Source organism: Neoarius graeffei, chromosome 14 (genome assembly GCF_027579695.1).
Source record: "Neoarius graeffei isolate fNeoGra1 chromosome 14, fNeoGra1.pri, whole genome shotgun sequence".
Taxonomy (NCBI): domain Eukaryota; kingdom Metazoa; phylum Chordata; class Actinopteri; order Siluriformes; family Ariidae; genus Neoarius; species Neoarius graeffei.
In genome coordinates, this window is record NC_083582.1 from 40,949,744 (window position 1) to 40,970,719 (window position 20,976).

A 20,976-nucleotide genomic window follows, 5' to 3' on the forward strand; every position below is an offset into this window, starting at 1 on the left:
ATAAACCACATGAGGATGAATGGCTTTGCTAGTGTTTTCAGTATATTGGAGCCATGTTTTTAAGTGTTTATTACACTTTTATAAGCATTTAAAATATGTACACTTTGTTTTTACAGAGTCCAACACTTGCTGGAGGTGTCAGAATGAAACAGGTATTTTACTTTTTTTTTTTTAAACGCTTATTTTGCTTTAGTATTTTAATTTTTAACCAATTTGAGTTATACCAACGCTTTGTGAAAAGCGTTTCTAATTTAAAAAATGTTTTCAGAAACGCCTGTAGACCCATGTCAGAAATATAACTAGAGTTAAAGAAGCCATTTACGTCCAATGCAAAGGCCACGCTGATTAACATACGAAGATATTGGACACATTTACTCCATCTAGTGTAAATCTTAAAGCCCATTTTAGACTCCAGGAGTCTTGACTGGTCATCAGGGTGTCCGTGTTTTCACAAGCATCCACAGTAAGAGCAAGGATTTTAAAATGTTGCAAACACATCCAACCATCTCATCTCATTATCTGTAGCCGCTTTATCCTGTTCTACAGGGTCGCAGGCAAGCTGGAGCCTATCCCAGCTGACTACGGGCGAAAGGCGGGGTACACCCTGGACAAGTTGCCAGGTCATCACAGGGCTGACACATAGACACAGACAACCATTCACACTCACATTCACACCTACGGTCAATTTAGAGCCACCAGTTAACCTAACCTGCCTGTCTTTGGACTGTGGGGGAAACCGGAGCACCCGGAGGAAACCCACGCGGACACGGGGAGAACATGCAGACTCCACACAGAAAGGCCCTCGCCGGCTACGGGGCTCGAACCCGGACCTTCTTGCTGTGAGGCGACAGCGCTAACCCCTACACCACCGTGCTGCCCCACATCCAACCATACATCAAACAAAATATTCTTGCTGTATGTGAAATGGATGTCTGGCCATTTACTAAAATGAGGTGAAGCAGTCCGAGACTTTCTGAAGACTTAATTTGACGTGAAAATGTTTGAGAGGAAAAAGAAGCTATTCACATGTGGTTTATTAAATATGTCTTGTTCCAATTTTTTTTTTCCCCTTCAAAAACTCATTTTGTCATTTTCTGTTGCAGGGTTTCAGATAAACCTGTCTGGTGCTCCCCAAAGTAAGTGTAATTTTTGCCCCCTGTTTGATTTTTAGTTATTATTCTGTTATTACACCTTTATAAACAGTGTAGGTCACATATATAATGCAAAATAAAGACAAAAATGTCTTCATACTCTGTTGTGTTGAGTGGCACTAAACATGTAATGATGTCATTTGGGTAAAAAGGTACCTAATTGACTTGCTAACTAACTAATTTGCATATAGTGCTGGAGAAACTATGCTGTGTGCTGAAAAGGAGAGCGGATATAAATACCAGGTGCAAGTTTGGGGCAAAATCTGTTTATTTATTTATTTTTTTTTCTTCAGAAAGCAGGATTTGTGAGTTAATTTGGGATGAACATTCAGTCATTATCTACACCGCTTATCCATTCAGGGTCACAGGTGAGCTGGAGCCAATCCCAGCTGACAGTGGGCAAGAGGCGGGATACACCCTGTTCAGGTCATCAATCTCTCGTGGGTGTAACACGGAGAGACCGACAGCCATTTATGTTCACACCTATGGGTAATTTGGAGTCGCTGTTTGGCCTAATCCACATGTCTTTGGCACGACATTAGGACAACATGCAAACTCCACACAGAAAGGCTCCAAGCAACCAGCAAGTTTGAACCCAGAACCTGCTTGCTGTGAGGTGACAGTGCTGTTGGCGCTCGTCACACTCATCACTGACGAACGTAATCCATCAGTGACGAAGAGAAAATTACTAGCAGTCGTCACACTGACGAATGTATTTTTCATCATTATCATAAGTCATCTTTTATAGAAATCCCTCAGTTTGCTAAACTCTAACCCCAGTGAAGAGACTGCGGGAAGCCAGAGTGTAAACAATGAGCATGTGCTCGTGACTAATAAAAATCGACTATGTGTAATAGCCAAATAAGCGACAAACTTTTAACCGATCACAGTGGGTCTTAATCGGCCTGGTGTGGTGGTGTAATTATCTCTGGGTGAACCAAACGATGGTACAGGCTAAGCTTGTGTGTGTGTGTTTTTTTATATATATATATATATATATATATATATATATATATATATATATATATACATACATACATTATATTTATTTATTTATTTTTTGAGCGAGCTTCTTCAAGCACTGAAGATGATTTAAAGGAACAGTCCACCGTACTTCCATAATGAAATATGCTCTTATCTGAATTGAGACGAGCTGCTCCGTACCTCTCCGAGCTTTGCGCGACCTCCCAGTCAGTCAGACGCAGTCAGACGCGCTGTCACTCCTGTTAGCAATGTAGCTAGGCTCAGTATGGCCAATGGTATTTTTTGGGGCTGTAGTTAGATGCGACCAAACTCTTCCGCGTTTTTCCTGTTTACATAGGTTTATATGACCAGTGATATGAAACAAGTTCAGTTACACAAATTGAAACGTAGCGATTTTCTATGCTATGGAAAGTCCGCACTATAATGACAGGCGTACTAACACCTTCGGCAGCGCAAGGATACGGAGCTCAGATATCAATGCGCTGCCGAAGCGCGCAGAAGGTGTTAGTACGCCTGTCATTATAGTGCGGACTTTCCATAGCATAGAAAATCGCTACGTTTCAATTTGTGTAACTGAACTTGTTTCATATCACTGGTCATATAAACCTATGTAAACAGGAAAAACGCGGAAGAGTTTGGTCGCATCTAACTACAGCCCCAAAAAATACCATTGGCCATACTGAGCCTAGCTACATTGCTAACAGGAGTGACAGCGCGTCTGACTGACTGGGAGGTCGCGCAAAGCTCGGAGAGGTACGGAGCAGCTCGTCTCAATTCAGATAAGAGCATATTTCATTATGGAAGTACGGTGGACTGTTCCTTTAAGGGCCAAAACAGCCACAACCTTCCCCGAGCACATCTGACAGTGTCAGTGATACAGGGGTTGGTTTAAAAAAAAAAAAGCCGCCAAAGTGAAAGCGCTGTCAGCTGGCAAGCAACCTCAGGGCTTAAAAGTAGAAACATGGTGGTGTGGAAGTGAAACACTGACTTGGGCGAGGTATTGAAAATGAAACAGCAAAAAGGTGTGGATTTTTTTTTTAAAGTGTCTGGAGAGACTAATTGCCGTAAATAACACTGGAATGTCTTCTTTCTGCACCGTGTGGACATAAAATCACGTTTTTCGTTTCAGGGCTCTACCCCCTGGGTATTTTTGTCCTCAAAAAAAGTAAGAGATTTAATAGAAAACAACCGACTTGGATGTCATCTGGGATTGTGAATGTTGTAATATAATAATGTTCTTTAGAATTGATGCCTTTGTGGTCCTAAAGGAGAGAGATGTGAGTGAGAAATTATATTTTTATTAAACTGATGATTAATTTTGCTAGCAGTTATTAAGTTAATTGACCCACGCCTCAGTTTCCTGAGATATTATGGGTGTTGATGATAAATAATAATGAGACAGACCCAGAAGTGAAGTACATAAATGTAAAAAGAGCAGTGCAGAAATCACTAATAAAGAGGTCATAACCTTTGAATGTGTGTGGGTGATTAATATTATCTGGTAAAGTTAGATAAAACTTCCCCAACCTATCGATGCTAATCTCCCTTAAAAAAATATAAACCCCAGGAAAACTGGACTGAGGCCCGGGTCTTTGAGCTGCTGATGTAAAACACGGAGTCATTCTGTGTTCGGTTTGTAAATCGACGGGAAAATCGGATTCCTTCACTGCTGTTTTGTTCCCAGATTTTTCTCGACTCTGTTCAATTGTAAATCAAGCTTTGTGTTGAAGTAAAGACTAAACGGAGTCTTAAAGCCTCTTCTGAATAATTCTCTGCTAAAATAACCTTCAGTCAGCTCAAACTAAAGAGGTTTATTTTAGTGTGATGGTGCACAGGGCGCCCAAAACCAAGTCTCTCTTATTAGAGACTGGAGTGGAGCCCAAATTGTATATGTAATGGAGAGGCTGAGCTGGATCTGGACAAATATTTGAATTGTGCCAGTTTGGTTGGTATAAACCTGTATTAAGTTCACTTTGATAAGTCGGTCACTAAGAAAAAATACAGGCTAAGAAAATGTGAAGAATACTTATTTGACTACTTTTCAAGGAAAAAAGTGAACATTTTTCAGAACCCAGGGGAACCCTGCAGTGCCAACCACTGCACCATCGTGCCACCCTTGGGATGAACAAAATCAGGATTTTTCTATTCCACTTACAAGGATTAGATGAAATCCATATCAAGTACCCTGACAATTTATGTTCTGAAGCCAACCTGGAAAAAAGGGCAGTTTAGGTCAGTTAAAGCAGACCTTGTGTGCAGTATTTGAGGGGCAGAAAGGACCGTCATGTTTAATTGTGTGTCATACATTTCATGGCTTTTTTTTCCCCAAACATGTTACTGACCTAGAGGTTCGACTGATTGTCATGGATTAGCTTTAGGAGTCTAGGATCAAACCTCATTTCTATCAAGATGTTATTGATTGTGTATTAACGCAAAGTATATTTGGTTCTTGTTCCCAGATAAACGCAAAGCACTGAAGTTAAATTTTGCTAATCCTCCGATTAAACCAAATGCAAGACTCCCCATTGCATCAGCCAACCCTTCCTTCCATAACCCACACATGTAAGTGAGGCAGAATTCATTTTCAGTCTGAGAGCTTGGCGTTTTCAACTGTGTTAAGGGTTTTTTGTTGTTGTTTTTTGTGATGTGTATACACTTGCACTAACACAGAGAGAGACTGCGCAATCACAGTATCGAGTCGTGTGGGAAGCTGAAGATTTCTCCCGAGCAGCACTGGGACTTCACTGCTGAAGACCTGAAGGACCTGGGCGAGATCGGCCGAGGAGCCTACGGCTCGGTCAACAAAATGGTTCATAAGCCCAGTGGTCAGATCATGGCTGTTAAGGTAAGAAACAATACACTGTTTTTTAATTCACCATATTAGGAAACGTATAGAAACTGAAGTCTTGAAAACCAATTTTCTGACAGAACTCCAATTGTGACATTTAAAGGTCCTAGGCAACGGTCGGAAGTGAAACGTAGAATATCAACTTTATTGTCTAGAAGAACGACCCAAAAAGCGAATTAAATTTTCCTAGTGTCTAATTTGCACCCTAAAATTGAATAAAACGATTAAAATATACTCTCTTGCCCAATTTCCGAAGGTTTGTTTACATCTCACTTATGCACACTTTCACCGCCAGGGGACCGTCGTCATGACGTCATTTAAGCTAAACAGACTGGGAGCAGTTGTGTGTTTATCTGCGAACCGAGCACACGTGTACGGACTTTGGTTGTGAGAGGTTGTGTCAAATGTCTGAAAGCGATAACGATTTTGAAGCAGGAACTCTCCAAATTGAATATTGAGGTGAAACCATATACGTATGAACCTATGGCCGTTGCGAAGCGATCGGTGAACGTGGCTCACTGGTTTGACCGTGCAGCCTCGGAATCGGACAGCGACTCGGCCGACTCTGATCGCGGTGATCCCGGACCTCAACAAGACTCGCGCCCAAACGATTTATCCTGGTAATTATGATAAATTCCTACTTTCGTCATAATACTAAATAAGAGCCCTTTTGAAGAATAATTAAACCGCCCTCCCTAGTGGATATAAGGAACGATTACTTGACAGTGCGCCGGTAGGCCACATTAGCCTGCCATCCGCGGCATTATGCTATTTATAGCCTACTCTGAGCGAGGAAATATCCCTTTGTCTCATTTCCACAATGATTGTACAGGAGCCCTCAGGATTCTTGACTTGTCAATTGCAAGCAAAAGTAAAAATGTTTACCTCCAATCTTCTCCTTTTTGCTTGAGCATTGCTGCTCCGTTTCTTCTTTGACTGCTTGATTTTGTTTCACGCGCACAATCCACTCTCTCCGCCTCGTCTCCTCTTCCGGAAAAAACAACCCTCTGGCTTCACGCGCACAATCCACTCTCTCTGCCTCGTCTCCTTTTTCGGAAAAAGCCAACCCTCTCGATCCGCCTCGTCTCCTTTTTCGGAAAAAGCCAACCCTCTCGATCCGCCTCGTCTCCTTTTTCGAAAAAAGCCAACCCTCTTGCTCCGCCTGTTCTCCTCTTCCAGAAAAAGCCAATCCACTCTCTCTGCCTCTTCTCCTCTCTCGGAAAAAGGTAAAAACTTCTTCCTGAACCGGTCCTGTTGTTACAGTTCACTGCACAACAATAAGGCATGGTTTTTCTTTGGAACTTCCCGAATGCACGTCTGCACTCAAGCCGAATGGCAATGTAAGTAAACGGAAGTGGACTTAACTCAAGCGGTTTGTTTGTCTTAAATGACGTCACGCGCCGAGTGGTCACGAAAATAGCCGAACAGAAATTCGCCATGATCCGCGCTAACTTATTTTAATTATTACTTATAAACAATACTTCTTGGGACCAGAAGAAAATTAGAGGTTTTTTTTTTTTTTTTTTTTTAACATTATAAAGTTTCAAATGTGCATAAAATTAAAACCGTTGCCTATGAGCTTTAAGGAAAAGGTTACATCTGTAGTTGTCTCTGTGTTGCAGAGGATTCGTTCCACTGTTGATGAAAAAGAACAGAAGCAGCTGCTCATGGATTTAGACGTGGTTATGAGGAGTAGCGACTGTCCCTATATTGTCCAGTTTTATGGGGCTTTGTTCCGAGAGGTGAGATCAACTTTATAAATCGTAGCCTATACCTTTTGGACTCTCGGACTGTGAGGTGTAAATGTGAGCAATACGCATGCATCAATTCACCCAGTTCACGATTCCATTCTATTCACGATATCGGGTTCATGATTCAATTTTCTGCCTGTATTTTTGAAAAAATATTAAATAAGAAAAAATTTATTACCAAAAAACGCAACATTTATTTTCTTGCTCTTTATCAACTTAAATATTCCTTTAGTTAAATTAAAAATGTTTCATTTTCTTAAAAACCAACAGTAATTATTTACCCACATTTGTAAAGGTTGGAGTAAAATATAATAGCCTATTAGTTTAAAATATTCCTTTTATTAAAAATGGAAAAGCCTTGATGACAAATAGGCCTTAATAAACTTTTTCACTACCTCAATTTTTCTTCTCTTTAGCTTTCAGCAATCTGTAAAAAGAGAGCGCTGATTTCTCATTAAATCTATTTGTACGTTCAATCACACAACAGCGCTTAACCATTTTATATACAGGTCCGTCTCAGAAACTGCTCTCTCATTTGGGGCATTATGGTTAAAAAATAAATTTTCAAATTTTACTATTTTTTTTTTTTTTTTTGCATTTGCCTAACACTCAATGTTTCTTTTGTCATGTTTAATAAGAATAAAGATAGTATCTTGCTTTATCTGGCCTCCACTGTGGAAATTTTTTTTGATTGCAATTCAAATGTTTTTGTAAAATTGATTTCCATATAAAATAACTCCATCATGAAGAATTAAAGCCCCTCCTTCACAGATGAGTGAAAATATTGAATAAATTTCCTCTTTTTGATTGCTTGGGTTAAAAATGCCAAGTTATGATGACTGAATTGATTATTCACTTACAGTAAATATGAATAATATGATACATTTTGGGTATTTGATATGGCGAAATAGGACACAATGGAAAAATCAAGAACGCACCGGAAAGCTGAGAATAACGGCGCTGGTAAAAGAACAGCGACTGTACCGGCTGAAGGTCGCGCGGGTCTCTGCTGCGGCGTGTGAGCAACGGGACATCACTACCGCACCGGACGGAGCGCGAGGCGGGGGCGGGGCAAAATGACTGGCCGTAGATTCTATCAAAAGTTCGATCTAAATTGACCATGGTTACAAAATATTGGCCAAAAATACGCGCAAACTACGAAATATGAAAGTAAGGTGAAAAAGAAAGAAACATTCTATTGCCTTATACTGCAAGACTAAAACAAAATAAAGCTGTCAAAACTCCCCTTTTCAGTGATAACGTCCGAACAGGTCACCCGTGTAACAGAGAGACCGCAAATGGAAGCGCGATCAACTTCCAACTGCTGGAGTGGAAAATTCCATTCTACACATGCAAATTGTTAATGTGTGTCCTTCCCCGCACACAAATAACACGCTACGGTAAAAAATAGACCACAGCTCATTTTATAGCTCAGAAATTCATACAAGACCAGCTACCATCGGAACATATTCTGTAAGAAACATATTCTATACCCAACTTTCAGCTTTCGTTTTAAAAAACAAAATCGCAGATTTATAACAATGTTTGTGGCGTAGTGATTTTAAGTTACTACTTTCGGTGAGGTAGTGACCTTGACCCTGAGGCTTTCCGTTTAGATCAAAACACACGATCGTATTGGTTTTGGGTCTGCGGAAAATGGAGTTACAACGGTGATCAAATATTTTGCATGATGTTTTATTCCGGTTATGATTATTCTGTGAGCGCACCAATCCTTAGGTGTATAAAGTTACAACTTAAAATACAATAAGTGATAACTGTAGACTTTTCAGTGGACGACAACCTTCTTAAGGGAATGCGATGCAGTCAACCATTTATCATGTCCCAGATCAAGCCGCCATTTTTCCACAAAGTTGCAGAATTTTTGCCAAATTCTGAATAGAGTATTCACATCAAAGATTTAGTTTTATCTGTATTATTTCTTTCATCATTTTATTTCAAATTAAAACCAACATCACCATTCAAAACCATATAGTTTATTGACTGTGAGTATATTTAGTGGGGCACCCCCACAGTACCCAGGTTCTGAGACAGACCCGTATACGTATATAAAAAATAATTTATCCCCTCACTGGCCGAAATGCCCAAAGGAGGATTATGTCATGGCGATTTCCGTCGTCCTTCCGTCCCGGGAAGGGTGCTGACCATCTGAAATCAGCTCCTCTCGCAATTTTTTGGAGGAATTTCACGGAACTTGGCAAGCTTTGTTATATGTCGGTAATGCGCATATTGTAATTTCGTTAAATTCAGTCACATTTTACCAGAGTTACAGCCCTTGATTAACAAAATTATACTTTTGACAATTTCATGAGTGTGTTTTCCTTCTGAAATCAACTCCTCTCACAGTTTGTGGAGGAATTTCACCAAACTTGATGAGGCATTGTTATATGCCATTAGTACGCATATTGTAATTTCATGCAATTCAGTCACATTTTACCAGAGTTGTGGCATAGTTGCCAGTGGGGGATATTGTGCTCTCGGAGGGGCTGCCTTTTTTTTTTTTTTTTTTTTGTGGCTTTTACGGCGTTAGAGCTGTGTTACTTCCACTTAGCGTGAAGTCACGTGTATATCTGCTATTGTATGTTATTTCGCCCTCTTCTGTCAAAACAACGCAATTACAGCTAGAAATAATTAAGAGGTTATGCAGCCTGATGATAATCTAGGTTTATTTTTATTTCACTGAGTCGAATAATCATAAATTGGTATTGCAATTTATTGTCACACAATACATCATTACATGCCTAGTAAGCAAAGACAATTAGCAGTTAGTCCACAAAATCAAGTCGTACGTGAGCTGATAGCCGTTGAGGCGCGGAGCACCGAGTCATGTACGATGAAGATTGAGTGGAATAACTATTTTATTCTATCCACATTCACTGGATTTTGAGAAATGGAGCATTTTTATTTTTTGCGAAGTCGATAAATAAAAACTTTATACAAAACATCTGACAAAATCATTTCTGCTTAGAATGCAAACAAACCAGTGAAATGATAGAAATTTGTGAAAAAATAAAAAAAGCTATGTTCTTATCAAATACTTTTTTTCCATATTTTGTAGCTTTTGTGGGGGGAGGGTTTTCTTCTTCTTTACGGTTTTTTGGTGGTTGGTAAACCAACTTAAAGGTGCATTACTGCCACCAGCTGAATTGGAGTGTGGAACAGGAGATATTGGGGGGGAGGACTTTATATTCTTTCTTCTATTTCTGTTTATTTAAAGGGGAACAGAGGGCAATATATAGAGTAACTATAACAAAACACATTAACGAACCTTATTCAAGACTTACAAAAGTTTTTTGTTCTAAGGTTGGAAAGTTATAGTGTTTTGAAAGTAGCTCGAGCAAACTATTTCCGCAGTTTGAACAGCCCGCCATGATATTAATTTTATCCAATCAGAATGCACGTTCATTTTCTCTGCGTAACACTCATGACGTATGTCTGTGCCCAGTTGTGTTGGCTCATTGAGGTTGGGAATAGCACGTGTGAATCGGAAAGTAGGATGAATTGTAAGTGATCGGCTACACAGTGCCACAGTGTGTTGCTTTCGGGTGTAATAACAGGACCGATGGAAAGCATAACGATCCTCCAGACGTGTCTTTTCACTCGTTTCCGCTGAAAAACGCATATAGCCCTACATGTATTTTCAGATCTATAGATCTAGTACTAGTAGTATAGTCTATTATGCCACTGTGTGTGTGTGTGTGTGTGTGTGTGTTATTTCAATGGAAATACCTGTTTCTGCCTCTTGCGACGATTTCGCAAGTCCACGGGTGGCGCCTATCTCATTGCAGCAAATAAATTCTGCTGGACTCGTGAGCAACTCCACGTTACATTTTCCGCACGAGCACCACACCGTGTCACCTGCACGGAGACGCTCTGCCCCACTCTCGCCATGCCCATGGTCAGCATCAGTCTCATCCTCGCCGTCATCCGAGCTTTCTTCTCTTCTTTCGTCATCACCGGAGTCGAGAGTACCTCTCCTAGGTTCAAACTGGTACCCTTCTAAGCCATAGCCTGCTTGCAGTGTGTCTTGCGGGATCTCTTCGTATGATTCGACAGAGCTGTCACTTTCACTTGATGCGCCCGACGCCATGATTACACGCTTCTCTCCTAGTGCAGTGGGTAGGGCTGACGTCACGGTCTTTTAAAAATGGCGACTCTTGTGTCGTTTAGCGTACCGACTATTATATTTACAATTAACAAGATATTTCGTTGTTTTCTAGTATATAAATTTGATAGAATACTTAATACGTTACTTTGTCACATCAGCAACTGTATATATTATATTTGGTACCCCTTTAAATACTTGATATTTTTTGGCGTTTTGTTTTCCAGTAGAGTTATTTCGTCCTCGGTTGGTTCAGCTGCCATTTTGTTTTTCTCTACTCACAGTATATGAACTGATATCCTAGTAGTAGACTAGCCAATCAGAGCATGCAGTTGCTCATATCCAGTGAATGTGGATAGAATAATCTGATATACAGTATAATGTAATTAACCTATTTTGATCAAAACCCTCGTGATATTTTGTAAGGGCCGATTTAAAGGAGAACTGAAGGTACTTTTTTTTTTTAATCAAAATTCTGTTTATCTCATTTTACGAAATATAGGAATGCATTTTTGATAGCTATTTTGTCACTGTTGTAGAAAGTTATGAGTGTTTGAAATATGCTATGTAAAATATCAGTCCATATGTCAAAGCAATCTTGTTTACAACCATGCGTTGAGACCTGTGCGAGACATCGTAGGACGGAAGTAAAGCGTACAGCGGAAATCAAAGTGACCAACGTTGTCAAAAGACGTGCGCGCCCTCTTTTGAATGCTGACGTAATCAAGCTGGAAGTTTTGTTTGTTTTGATAGTGATCAGGAAAGTTTGAAAAAAGTAGGAGGTAATCGGCATTTAAACTCGTTTTTGTGCAACATTTCGTTTGGAAAACCGTTTTCAAAATGGCGGCACTGACACTTCACGTTTCCAAGTCTCGCACAAGTCTCGTGAAGATCGCGAGGATACGTGACGCCTGCCGTGGACCAAACGAACTAAATTCAACACGGCTAAAAACCGAATAGGCTGATAAGTATAATATTTAATTGCAATTAGTTGCCAATACGAGTCACAATATAAGGTTACTAAAACCGAAAGCGTAATTGAATAACACGTTAATTAAGAAATAAAGCAAGTTTAAAAATGACTTCATGGGGCGTCGTGGCTCAGGTGGTTAAGGCGCTATACCATGAATGCGGGCGACCCGGGTTCGATTCCGGCCCGAGGTCATTTCCCGATCCCTTCCCGTCTCTCTCTCCCGCTCATTTCCTGTCTCTACACTGTCCTATCCAATAAAGGTGCAAAAAGCCCAAAAAAATATCTTTAAAAAAAAAAAAAAATGACTTCAGTTCTCCTTTAAACCTCTGTGAGCACGTCTCGGCGTTGTTCGTGTGTTCCAGGGAGGAGTGTCGCATGAACCAAACCACAATATACTGAAAGGGAACATTGAAATCTCTGAACTGAAACCAAAGGAGGGTTCTGTGTTTTTCACAGTAGGAATAATAACTGTAAAGCAACACAGGTGCAAGTTTGTTTTGTAAAGAGCTGAAGGCAAAAAAGAACCCTTGTGTAATCAAATATAAACCAAGTCAGTTCCTCCTGAAAGCATTTTTGCTCCTCTCTATTGTGGAATGTTACGTGGCTCATGTTGGAGCATTTATTTTTGTATTTAAACCCTCAATTCTAGCGTTCACTGAAAGATTTAAATTATACATAAAAGATACATACGTGGGTAGTTCTTCGGTAACGGAATTACGTTCACAACTAAATGTGGTAACCTTTTTTTTTTTTTTTTAGTTGCAGTACTCAAGATAATGGTATTGAATAAAAATTTCACACTGTACGGGGTATCTTTCAACCCTAGGAAAAAAGCATAGAATTGTCTGCGTTTAACTCTGAGTGCAAAATCTTTTATGAGGAAAGAAAATGAGTAACGGAATTCAGTTTTTTCTGACGCAGCTTTCATTTCTTAAAATTCAAACCAGGATTTCTCTGAAGTGACCCCGCTGTAATTGGGCTGATTCCATGCTTTACCAATATTGCTGAGCTGACGTGTGTGTGTGTGTGTGTGTGTGTGTGTGTGTGTGTATACATACAGTGGGGCAAAAAAGTATTTATTCAGTCACCAATTGTGCAAGTTCTCCCACTTAAAAAGATGAGAGAGGCCTGTAATTTTCATCATAGGTATACCTCAACTATGAGAGACAGAATGAGGAAAAAAAAATCCAGAAAATCACGTTGTCTGATTTTTAAAGAATTTATTTGCAAATTATGGTGGAAAATAAGTATTTGGTCAATAACAAAAGTTCATCTCAATACTTTGTTATATACCCTTTGTTGGCAATGACAGAGGTCAAACGTTTTCTGTAAGTCTTCACAAGGTTTTCACACACTGTTGCTGGTATTTTGGCTCATTCCTCCATCCAGATCTCCTCTAGAGCAGTGATGTTTTGGGGCTGTCGCTGGGCAACACGGACTTTCAACTCCCTCCAAAGATTTTCTATGGGGTTGAGATCTGGAGACTGGCTAGGCCACTCCAGGACCTTGAAATGCTTCTTACGAAGCCACTCCTTCATTGCTCGGGCGGTGTGTTTGGGATCATTGTCATGCTGAAAGACCCAGCCATGTTTCATCTTCAATGCCCTTGCTGATGGAGGGAGGTTTTCACTCAAAATCTCACGATACATGGCCCCATTCATTCTTTCCTTTACACGGATCAGTCGTCCTGGTCCCTTTGCAGAAAAACAGCCCCAAAGCATGATGTTTCCACCCCCATGCTTCACAGTAGGTATGGTGTTCTTTGGATGCAACTCGGCATTCTTTCTCCTCCAAACACGACAAGTTGAGTTTTTACCAAAGAGTTCTATTTTGGTTTCATCTGACCATATGACATTCTCCCAATCCTCTTCTGGATCATCCAAATGCTCTCTAGCAAACTTCAGACGGGCCTGGACATGTACTGGCTTAAGCAGGGGGACACGTCTGGCACTGCAGGATTTGAGTCCCTGGCGGTGTAGTGTGTTACTGATGGCAGCCTTTGTTACTTTGGTCCCAGCTCTCTGCAGGTCATTCACTAGGTCCCCCCGTGTGGTTCTGGGATTTTTGCTCACCGTTCTTGTGATCATTTTGACCCCACGGTGTGAGATCTTGCGTGGAGCCCCAGATCGAGGGAGATTATCAGTGGTCTTGTATGTCTTCCATTTTCTAATAATTGCTCCCACAGTTGATTTTCTTCACACCAAGCTGCTTACCTATTGCAGATTCAGTCTTCCCAGCCTGGTGCAGGTCTACAATTTTGTTTCTGGTGTCCTTTGACAGCTCTTTGGTCTTGGCCATAGTGGAGTTTGGAGTGTGACTGTTTGAGGTTGTGGACAGGTGTCTTTTATACTGATAACGAGTTCAAACAGGTGCCATTAATACAGGTAACGAGTGGAGGACAGAGGAGCCTCTTAGGGTGTATTCAGACCAGGATAGTTCGATAGTTCACTTGCTTTGGTCCGAACCAAATGTTTTTTTTTATTTTTTCATTTTGGTGCGGTTCGCTTTCACACTGTACATTTTAGTAAGCGGACCAAAATCTGTCAACAAAGCCACGTGCCCTGAGGTCGTTCAGCTATTGGTCAGAGACGACATGCGCATAAAGCGTTAAGTTCAAAAGTAGTCATGGAGGATAGCGCTGATGAGCGCACATCATGTTGTGACAGTTCTGGCTCTTCACGCAAGTCGCTAGTACCGCCACTTTTTGAAAGAATGTCCCTGATTTTAATGTAGCTCTGACGGAGTTTCTTCACTTTTAGCCGACATTGTTCTGGGGAGCGCGTGAACCCCTTCTCCTTCATTTTCTCACTGAATACAGCAAACACGTCGGCATTTTTGTGTGTTCTCTCCAAAAGCTCAGATATGTGGACATCTGTCCATATATCCACAAGGGTACGCGTTTCTTCCTCGGCCCACGTTTGCCCCCTACTCATTTTTTGTACTCTGTAGTCTAGCCTACCACTGGTCTGAATGACTGAACGACTGTTGTACGGTTCCCTTGACAACCGAAACAGTGTTTGCACTTTGCGGTGGAGTGTCAAGACTCTGTTTCCCATAATGCTCGACAAACGACGGAAGCTCCTGAGGTACAAAAAAGCAAAACTGTCAGATTAGGTCCGGTCTGCTTTCACACCTCCAAAAGGTCCGCACCAGGGTTCCTTTGGTCCGGACCGAGTCCGACCTTGCAGCTCGGTCCGCTTGTTTGGTCCGGACCAGAGTTCGGTGGTTTGTATTCAGACCAACCCAAAAGGTCCGGACCAAGGGAAATTTGGGTCGTTTGGTCCGGACCAAACAACGTAGGTGTGAATACGCCCTTAAAGAAGTTGTTACAGGTCTGTGAGAGCCAGAAATCTTGCTTGTTTGTAGGTGACCAAATACTTATTTTACTGAGGAATTTACCAATTAATTCATTAAAAATCCTACAATGTGATTTCCTGGATTCTTTTCCCCCCATTTTGTCTCTCATAGTTGAAGTGTACCTATGATGAAAATTACAGGCCTCTCTCATCTTTTTAAGTGGGAGAACTTGCACAATTGGTGGCTGACTAAATACTTTTTTGCCCCACTGTACATACAGGGTGTTTCAAAAAATTTGATATTTGAGATGTAAATATCCCAGGAACTACATAGTCGAGGCAAATAAAACTGAACAGGCTTAATGTTGAGTAATGTAAGATTTATTCCTCAAAATTTGAATGAGAAATTCAAAGATGTGTGTGTTCCATGAATGAATGATTTCACAAATTTTCAATATGCGCGCCACCGGAGACACGGCACACATCAAGTCGGTAGTCCAGCTCCTGCCAAACACGCTGCAGCGTGTCTTTGGTAACAGTCTTTTCTGGTAACAGTGCATTTTTAGAGAATTCTCTCATAAATGCACGCTGCACAGTCTTGTTCGACTGTGTTCGGGCGTACTCTAACACGCAAAACGCCTTTTCTTTTCCAGTGAATGGCATTTCTATACCTAAAACGACAAAAATATTAAACATTCAGCATAAAATTTTGACCCATTTCCACACATGCTGTTAAAATTTGAGGTCAATTGAAGGAGAATTGGCAAAGTTATTAGATTGTGAAATGAGATCCATTTTTTTGAAACATCCTGTATAATGAGTTGCTTCGCTGTGTGCTGGGAGTATTTTAGAAGGAAGAATGCAGAGTATTAAATTGACCAATATATTTACAGCTCCGGTCGTAATAAATCCTTGCACTTTATAATTGCAGTTTTCTTTAAAAAAAAAAAAAATTTCCCAGAAATGTGGTCACGTCACCGTGTGTGACGCAAAACATGAAACACAGCATGGAGACAAAACTGATTGCTTGTGATTTGTTTATTTAAAGCTGTCCAGTGTAAGAGTTTTATCATAATAGAGGGGAGATTTTATTCAAAACACCGGCCCAGGAAACTAATAGCCTGACTTGGTTTAAACTAACATTTTAGAAAGTATTTTTCATCAGTTTCTGTTGTGAGCTGTTATGCACAAGCTTTTTAACGGGTTACGCTCCCAGAAAGAGATTGGGGAGCATGAGCACGTCTCCAGCCTGTAGGAAATGGAAAGTACTGGATGTGTTAAGGGATTTTAATTGATTTTATAAGTTGTACTGTTGACACATGAAATGCTATCTATTATTTGTTTATTCATTAATAATTTGGAGCAGTGGTACTCTGAAACTCCTAATGAAACCCAGCGAAGAAATTTCACATCACTTCAAAACGTTTCTGGGTGGCAGCTGAACACGTTTCCCTGGTAACCTGAAGCCTGGTTGATTACACGACATGATGTGAATTTCCTCAAAGAAAAGCATGCACGTGTATCGCGGTGTGCCACACAGACCCACAAATACACTCTCTGCATTAGGACCTGACTGATAAGTGAGTTTGGCCCTGATACTGCTCATAATTTAAAAAAAAAAAAGTTTAATCCATCACTCAAATATACATCGCCCAGCCAAAAAAAAAAAGTCTCTCACACACACACCCACTAATATTTCATTGGCCCACCTGTAGCTTTTATTACGGCGTGCATTCACCATGGCATTGTTTCAACAACCTTATGCAAAATCCCAACACCCCCCCCCCCCCTCAAATACAGATGTACGTTAATTTTTCCCTGAGATCTTGTCTTGATAACAGGAGAGTCTGTAAAATCTTCTCCAGCACATCCCAAAGACTTTCAGTAGGGTTAAAGTGCATATCACAGGTAAATTCAGGAGCAAGATCAATGCAATTCTCCTATTTTATATTAGCCTAGTAAACTAGACCCAACCGCCTAGCGGCCAAAAATATTTTTTGCCTAGCGAATGGGTCTAGCCTCGCACCGTATAAACAAAAACACCCCGGGCATCAAATCGTGCCCGCCAATCACAACGCAAGGTTTTTGTTTGGATTCTTTGGGCGGGCTTTTGCAGGAGTGACGACAAAGCTGCGCGACGCTGGAGAAAGCGCAACAGGAAAGATGGCTACGGGCTAGTGAACAGCACGCGTTTGACTCCGCTTTGGAATCAGTTTTAGAAGAATTAGACTTGGAGTTTTCGTTGAAACATGAGCAGGAAGAGGCTCTCCGCTCATTCCTTTTCAAGAAGGACGTTTTCGCTGTTTTGCCGACCGGCTATGGCAAAAGTCTGATCTACCAGCTGGCTCCGCTCGTAGCCAAAAGGATGGGGCTAGTTTGTGCAGTACGAAGAATTAATAAACAGCTTTGAAACATTACTTTTTGATTGTTTCTTATTTTCCCGTTATTTTAAATTTAAGGGAAATTATTTCACCAAACACCACTAAATAAAAACTCTCAAAAACAGTTTAAGCAAACCCTTGAAAAACACTTTAAAAAAATGAGTGTATGTGGTACAGACTCCAAACTTGTGGTCATTATCTCCAAACTTCTTAATATCTAGAACCTGTTTATTAATTAATACGCATTTTGAAAAATAATTTATTTCAAGGCCTCCCCCACTGCTTTCTGTCGCTCTGACTACGTCACAGTCACTGTTGCGCTGATTGGTCAGAGCGTTGGCCTATACGCACAGAGACAGTTTGAAAGACAGCGGTTTGTTCCTCCTACCCGCTTCGGAAATGTCTACGGATCGAGGCCAGACTAAATATTCACATTTAGTCTGGCTTGCCAGGCTAATTTTATATTAAACTTTGGTCAAATATCTGTCACATTTTGTGCAACTTTTTTACCTTGCGCAATACCAGAAAAATTCAGTTGAAATCAAGCCATTTGAGGCGAATTGGTCCGCCTCTGAAGAAACTTGGCATTTGGATTTCCCGGCCAACATTGATTCTCGTGACGTCACGTGCGGGACGCCTCCCTCCGAATCCTATGTCCGCGCTTGTGATGTCCATTTTTAAAGTCCAAGTTTCCATGAGCCATGAACAACGGAGAGCCAGGCGGGATTAACGCACCTCTTTGTTTACGTTGAAAATTGAATTTATTGTCCGTTAACAAAACACAAACTTGAAAGAAAAATGGTGGTAAAATTAGTCCATAGATGTAATGCCAACAAAAAAGCTGTTTTGAAATGAATGTAAACTAGAGTGCACGTTAATCCCGCCTGGCTCTCCGTTGTTCATGGAAACTTGGACTTTAAAAATGGACATCACAAAGTCAAAAACAGTGTGATTGCCAGCCCTCCCATTATTCATCGGCCACCAGCTAACACCTGTGCCCAACACCATATGCCCTTTGCCCCCTCAACGTCACATCAAAGATGGCTGGCCACCACGACAGGCAGGGAAATGTAGTTTAAAACTAGTGCTGTCAAGCGATTAAAATATTTAATCGCGATTAATGTCACGACTGTCATAGTTAACTCGCGATTAATCACAATTTAATCGCACATTTTTGTCACATGAAAAACCATTGTAATTCTCTTATCAGCATAAAAACGTGAATGGGCTTGCTTTGTATTGCAAAGCATAACACATCTTGACACAGCCACTGCAAAGTGAAACCTAAGCCGAACACCGGAGCTGGCAAAAGAACCATGAGTGAAGTGATCTACTGTTTGAGTTAGTCTACAACTCGGAGAGACAGGTTACACAGTGACAGTAGGCTTGACATGCTTGATTATAATATAAAGTACACTATTATATTAACTTTAAGTTGTTCGTTGATAAATATTGCATTGAATCTGATCTTTACTGTTTCAGCTCACTTAACACATTTTGTACTTTTACACTTTCTGCCTGTTGATGCGTCACGCTGTCCAATCAGAGGCGGCCAAATTTGCATATTACAGGAAGGATTTCTGGGATAGCATTGAGTTTACAGTTCAGAGGGATCTGGCTTCTTTAGACGCTGTCTTCTTAAAACTGAATAAATATTTAAAAAGAGCCAAATGAGCCAGTCTTTTGAACGGCTCTTTTCAAAGAACGGATCACAAAGATGCGGATCCCATCAAAGAGCCATAAATCCCATCTCTACTAGCACGCCCTGCCCGCGCTGGTTCTTTGGGAGGAGGACAGAGGGCTCTGGCTGTGCGGGGCATTACAATCTAGCTGCTATCGTTTGTCTCTGTTCCAAGTTCCTGGCAGTTTCAAAAGCTTATGAAAAACCTACATCATGTCACAGAGCGTTAATCTTGCGATAAAAAAAATTATCGCTGTTAAAATTGAGTCAAGTTAACGCGTTAATAACGCAACATTTTTGACAGCACTATTTAAAACCATAAATCATACAAAAACGACCATACTTCAAAACAAAAAGTAATAATTCAAAGAAAAATAAGAAATGGCTATAACAGCGCTGGTTTGTTTATGAGAAAACGACCTGGTGGTTTTCTGCAAATTTCTTCAACGTTATCGTGTAATTATTAAAATGGTTAACAGATGTATTGTAGGAGGGTGTAGGAACACCAATCTTGATGGGATTAGTACTCATCGTTTCCCAAAAGACCGGACACAGAGAGAAATGGGAGCGCTTGGTCTACACAGGCTGTGCACTGAAACCGTGCAAAGCTCTCGCAGCCTGCTGGTGCTTCCGCAGGTGACGTCACCAATCTGGCTCCAGACTCCCTTGGGATTTTTCCAGACGCGTTTTTTTTTTTTTTTCTGCTATAGACAGATGGCCTTGTGCAGTATTACCCTTCTGGATGAGTGTGTAAAGGGACATGCTTTCATATTAAAAAAAAAAAACGAAATTGGTCCAGAATATGCACTTTAAGGTCAGGACTCTTTTGATTGCTAATTCATGTGTGAAAATGATTCCTCATGCTCCCTGAACCACTCTTTCACTATTTGAGTAGTGATTTTTATTTCTGCGCTATCAGGGAAGAAAAAAAATCCATTGATGTGATGATAACCTGGTCATTCAGTACGTTCAGATCGTCAGCTGGCTTCATTTTATTGCCCCATAACGTTGCTGAGTCTCGACCTGACCAACTGAAGCAACCCCAGATCATAGCGCTGCCTCCAGAGGCTTGTACAGTGGACACTGCATGATGGGTGCATCGCTTCATGAGCTTCCCTTCTTCCCCTGACACACCCATCACTCAGGAATAGGGTCAATCTGGACTCCTCAAACCACATGACCATTTTCCATTGCTCCAGAGTCTAATCTTTATGCTCCCTAGCAAATTGAAGCCTTTTCTTCAGATTATCCTTACTAACGAGCGGGTTTCTGATGGACACAGCTGTTTAGTCCCAATCCTGAGAGTTCCTGTCTTAAGGTGCATGTGGAAATGCTCTTACTTTCACTATTAAACATAGCCGTGAGCTCTACTGTTGATTTTTCTTATTATTTTTTTACGGTCCAACTTCAAGTGTTTAAGTGTTCTCCGATCATAGCCTGTCAAGATTTTTCTGTCCAAATTTCTTCCATGAATTTGATGGTTCTCTACTATCCTTCCAAGTTTTAATAATGCGTTGAACAGGTATTAACCCAATTCCAGTCATTTCAGCGATCTCCTTAGTCTTTTTTTTGCTTGATGCAGGACAGTAATTTGACCCTTCTGAAACACGGTTGCATCTTTTCCGCAACCACAGGATACGTTTTCCGACATGGTTGTTAAAGAAATGTGAAGCTACTCACTGCATCAGTGGGGGTTAAAAGAATTGTTGCCAGCTGAAACACATTAATCACTGCAGTAATTATCCAATCAAACGCTCTTAAGTATTTGCTTATTTAAATCCAAATGGC

At 40.8% G+C, this 20,976-nt stretch overlaps 1 protein-coding gene across 1 annotated transcript in view; it reads left to right on the forward strand.

Moving 5' to 3' along the window:
* The window catches only part of map2k4b (mitogen-activated protein kinase kinase 4b), a 50,051-nt gene that overhangs the window by 18,937 nt on the left and 10,138 nt on the right, over positions 1-20,976 (forward strand). The window contains exons 2-6 of the mRNA XM_060939664.1: positions 117-152; positions 1,104-1,136; positions 4,595-4,697; positions 4,806-4,980; positions 6,606-6,725. Of these exons, the coding sequence (XP_060795647.1) occupies positions 117-152; positions 1,104-1,136; positions 4,595-4,697; positions 4,806-4,980; positions 6,606-6,725 (467 nt within the window). The remainder of the gene's footprint in view (positions 1-116; positions 153-1,103; positions 1,137-4,594; positions 4,698-4,805; positions 4,981-6,605; positions 6,726-20,976) is intronic.